This window comes from Orycteropus afer, unplaced genomic scaffold (assembly GCF_000298275.1).
Source record: "Orycteropus afer afer isolate SDZICR_OR568_19922 unplaced genomic scaffold, OryAfe1.0 scaffold00304, whole genome shotgun sequence".
In the NCBI taxonomy this organism is placed as follows: Eukaryota; Metazoa; Chordata; class Mammalia; order Tubulidentata; family Orycteropodidae; genus Orycteropus; species Orycteropus afer.
The window spans coordinates 663,951-668,824 of NW_006921891.1; the positions used below are offsets into that span (position 1 = coordinate 663,951).

General features: G+C 41.6%; 1 protein-coding gene across 1 annotated transcript; it reads right to left on the reverse strand.

The window, feature by feature from the left end:
- Window positions 1-1,188: 1,188 nt before the first annotated feature.
- Window positions 1,189-4,643, reverse strand: TLR8 (toll like receptor 8). The gene is made up of 2 exons (XM_007951627.2): window positions 4,575-4,643; window positions 1,189-4,305 (listed from the first exon to the last, which is right to left on the reverse strand). Exons 1-2 carry the CDS (start codon window positions 4,641-4,643, stop codon window positions 1,189-1,191), a joined length of 3,186 nt encoding a protein of 1,061 aa, XP_007949818.2.
- Window positions 4,644-4,874: the final 231 nt, after the last annotated feature.

Sequence of the window (4,874 nt, forward strand, 5' to 3'; positions counted from 1 at the left end):
AAAACAACAGTGTGTGCTTGTAGCAGATGCAGATTAAACCACTTGATTCAAAGTGTCATTGTAGTTGGGTAATTATGACACTCCAACCAGAGTGTACTAGAAGGTTTAAAAAGTAAGTCATCATAGAGTTTTAGCCTTGTAGGTATATTGATACATGTAAGCTGCCTTACAAAAAAATGTTATTATTATTATAACTAACTATAAGGTTATTTTTATAAAAAACTATAAATTTCTGTTGAAACACTGCACCAAAATTTTATAGACACTCATTTGGTTGTCAGCCCCTCTGACAGTGTAACCCAGTGTGGTCTTCACCCCCATACTGACTCCACTGACACCTATCTTGGCCCTCAATTGTTTTCCCTGGACTAAGGTATCAGAACTCCCATTTCAGTCATCGATTGCTTTTCCTGGTCTGAAGTGATCCTGCCTGGCATCCGTCATGGACTGTTTTCTTTGGACTGAGGCAATTACTTGCCCCCCATTTCAGTCACTGAATATTTCTCTTGGACTGAGGCAATGTCTGTCTTCAACTGTTTCCCTTGGCCCAAGGTGATCAAGCATGCCGTCTTGGTCATGGACTGTTTTCCCAGGGTGCAGCATCATTAACCACCATCTCCATCATCCCGTGTTGTCCTGGACTGAGGTACAAAGCCACTGTCTCAGTCATTGACTGTTTTCTCTGGATTGTGACTGGGACCTGTGATTTTACCTATTAAAAATACAAGATGGCAGAATGAATGGGCTATCACTTCCATGGTGGTATTATAAAACCTTGTGAGTTCCATCTTGGTAGCTGATGTTCTCTTTTACTGGCTTTTGAGAAACAAACTGACATATGGGGGAGGCCCACATGGCAAGGAACTGAGAGTAGTCTTTGGCCAACAGCTCAAGAGGAACTGAATCCTGACAACAACCCCCCAAGTGTGACCTTGGAAGTGGATTCTTCTCCAGGAGACGCCTGTGGCCCTGGCCAACACCTAGTCTATGAGAGGCTCCAATGCAGATCACCCAGCTAAGCCATGCCTGGACTCCTGAGCCCTAGAAATGGTGAACTGATAAATATGTGCTATTTTAAGCAACCAACCTTGGGGGCAATTTGCTATACAGCAATAACTCATGAGACAGAAGAGTAGTTGCTTTGCATTTTTATTACGTTGTTGCACCAAGACTTCACATCAGTTACTATTACTTAATGGAATCAACATACAAATTGTTATACCGTGAATCATTTTCAGTTAAGACCACGTTTTTCAGATTTTGCCAGAACAGGCCTTCTGCCTTGGGGTTATCAGGCCACCGGAGGATGGAGCTCTTGCAGATCCGCTGCCGCAGCCTCAGGTACTGCGAATGCTGTAGCACTGGCTCCAGCAGAATGAAAATAATCACGTCCATGTTCTCCTCCATCAGCCTCTGCAGGGCCAAGTAGAAAGCCGTCTTAAAGTTCCAGTTCTTTGCGTATTTTTTGGTTAAAACGAATATAGTTTTTTTGCTTTGGTTGATGCTCTGCATGAGGTTGTCAATGACAGCTAATCCCGGATCCCAGTCCCTCTCCTCCAGACAAAGGAGAACGTTTTTGTCTTCACTCTCCTCCAGGTGGAAGCGCAGCTCATTTACCACCCAGTCAGTGACAGACACATCTTTGGTGTCATAAGAAATGTAAGCGTCGTAGAAAGTTTGGGAAGTGGAGAGAGACCTGTACCCTTTTATCTTTGCTAAACACATGTGGTAGATAAACCAAACATCCCAGTAAAAAAAATGATGAGCCAGGGCAGCTAACATAACCATGGTGGTGATAAAGAATGTGAAGAAAAATAACACTGCCGCAATGGTATCTGAAACACAGGTCATCAGCTCTATGCTCAAAATACTCTTCCCACTTTGATCTCCAGGACTGCCACAGATGACATCTGTCAATCTAGGAATTGTGACATTTAGATTTTCATTCATCCATCTATGGAAATCTCCAATCTCACATGTGCAGTCAAAAGGGTTTCCTCCTAGTTCCAAAACAGCTAAGTTGGTGGCTGTCCTAGTTTGAAGTGTGGATTTGTTGATCATCTTTAGCAGGTTGTAACTTAAGTCGAGGTGGACCAGACTGCCGGCCTCGGAAAAGAAGCCAGAGGGCAGCTGGGAAATCCTGTTTTGCCTCAGCAGCAGGGTCTGAAGAGAAGGTGTGAATGCAGACAGTCCATTAGTTAACATGGATAGCTGGTTTCCACTTAAGTCAAGCAAGCGGAGGAAAGGAAACTGCTGGAGTAACGTCCAGTTAAAGGAATTTAAGTTATTATTGTTTACATATAGTTCTGTGAGTTTCTGGGGCAAGTTAAGGAAGGCTTGATTCGGGATGTGCTGAAGATTATTAAAGGATATGTCAAGCCGGGTCAGATTCCTGAGAAATGTGAAAAGGTGCCAGTACCTGTCATCCTCTGCATACCACAGAAGATCCAGGCGGTTTCCACTAAACACTAATTCTTCCAGGGACATGCTGGTCAGTTCAAATTCTGTTAATGTGTAAATGCTGTTGTGACTTAAGTTTAAAACCTTCAGCTGTGTTAAATTTTTAATAAATCCTAGACGATGCGTTACCCCAGCTATCCGGAAATAGTGTGCATTATAGCTGAGATCTAGAACCTCTAAGTCCACCAATTCTGTGAGAGCTTTATCATCATCAAAGTCCAGTTTGTTGTTGGTCAGATCCAAATATTTCACACGAGGCACAGCTGAAAACTCTGCTCCATGTAGCACTTGGGCATTGCCATTTGAGGAAAGATTTAAGCAGGCAATGTCACCAAAAGACTCGAATTGCTTTTGTCCAATAAAGAAAATAGTGTTCAAGCTTAGATCTAAGGCTTTGCCGTAATTGCTGCATTGGGGCTTTATTAAAGGATTGGTGTTATGATAAAAATTCGAATGTGGGTCAAACTCAGTATATGCTGAGCGTGCTCTAAGGATATGACTTTGGAGAGATGAACCGTTTGTATTTGTTTGCCTGATGTCATTTACCAAGGGTGATATTCTGTTTTCTGACAAATAAATAATACTCAGGTTGTGGAACCGTTGGAAAATGGTGAAGTCAATTTGCTTAATGAAGTTAATGCCCAAGTTGATAGTCCTTAAGTTGGGAAGCCCTACCAGAGGCTGGAAGTCTTCTTTCCTAAGTTCCTGGAACACATAACCTCTTAAATGCAATACCTGGAGAGACACAAGCTTAGAGAAGTTTTTGGAAATATTAATATGCTGTGGATATTCCGTCTTTACATAGTTAAAAGATAAGTCAAGTATTTCTAAAGATGGCAGGTATGTTAAAAATGCCCCAGAGGCTATTTCATGCACTAAGTAGTTGAATTCAAGATACAGTACCTTTAGATGACTCATATTATAGAACCAGCTTGCAGGAATCTTTCGGAGAGAAGTGCTGGAGAGGTTTAGGTAGAGAAGGTGGGTCAGGGTTTGAAAAGCAAGGGGATGTATCTGAAGTGAAGCATTTGCTTTACAAGGTTCACAAGGAAACGGTGCATTGAAACACCTCGGACAGTTCCCGCTTAAATCTAGTGTCCTTAAATTTTTCAGTTCCTTGAAGTCTTCTTGACTGATGTTTTGGATCTTGGTGTTGCTCAGATAAAGTTCTCTAAGGGAGCTAGGCAGTTTTGGTGGCACATGGTAAAGAGTATTGAAAGACAGTGATAGCACTGTCAAATTTGTAAGCTTCTCAAATGTTCCTTCTTCTATGTCAAACGTTTTTTTGCAATCATGGCCAAAATAGCAGTTCCAGCCTAAATAAAGACTTTGCAAGTTCGTTAGTTCTGAGGTGTTCTTTTTAGTCAGCACAGTGATATTGTTTTGGATTAAACTAAGTTCTCTCAAAGACTCTGGCAAACCAATGGGTATTTTGTTTAACTTGTTGTCTTCAAGCAGTAACTCTATTAGGTTTCTGAGGCTCAGAAATGCCCCGTCTGTAATTGTCATGCCTTCTTTACTCATGTCAGGATTTTCATTCTGATGCTGTCGCTTTGCGTTGTGGTTTAGATTGATTTTAGTAAGATCTTGCAGCCCTTGAAATGATTCCTTCGTTATGTGTGTGATGAAATTCTCAGACAGGTCTAGTTCTGTCACATATCTGCCTACTGTTCGGGGAACTTCTTGCAGTTGACGATCGTTACATTCTGCGATAATAGAGACATTCTCCCTTTTCTCATCACAGGGATAGCTTCGAGGATAATTTGCTTTAGCGAAAAACTCACAGGAACCAGAGATAAGCAGGGAAAGGGAGATGAGAAGTGAAGACTGGAGGATCATGTTTTCCTAAGGAAAAGAAAAAAGGGAAGTACAATATTAGTGTGGCAATAGTCACCAAGCACTTCATTCTGGAATTAACAGTGCTTCACCATGCTTTGTATGAGTTTTGAAGTACACATTCTCTTAATAATGAAACAACTTACATTAAATTAGCTTCAGATGTTTTTAAATAATTAGGTTCAATGTGCTTTTAATTTTTCAATGTGTTCAGCTTTTTGGTGCTAAAAGAAGTTGAGGATGAAGCCATCCATCTGAGATTGTGATGAATAGAAGACCTGGGAAGCTCTTGCAGGGATTCCCCACCACCAGAATAAGTCTGATGGTGGACCACCACTATGGGTCATGTGGTCTGTAGCACAGCTATCTGGGTACTTACAACACCAATCCCTTTGGTTTTTGTTTTGTCTGTAACACTGGGAGACACAAGTGCACCAAGTGGCATAAATCTTGATGAAGTTTTGGCCAACACCTAAGAAGAGTTCAGATCTAACTTCTGTATGGTATCATCCAAGATCATCAAGCCAGAGTCTTCTTTGCCTTATGTCCTCTCTCTCACAGGGATTCCCCAGCACTCT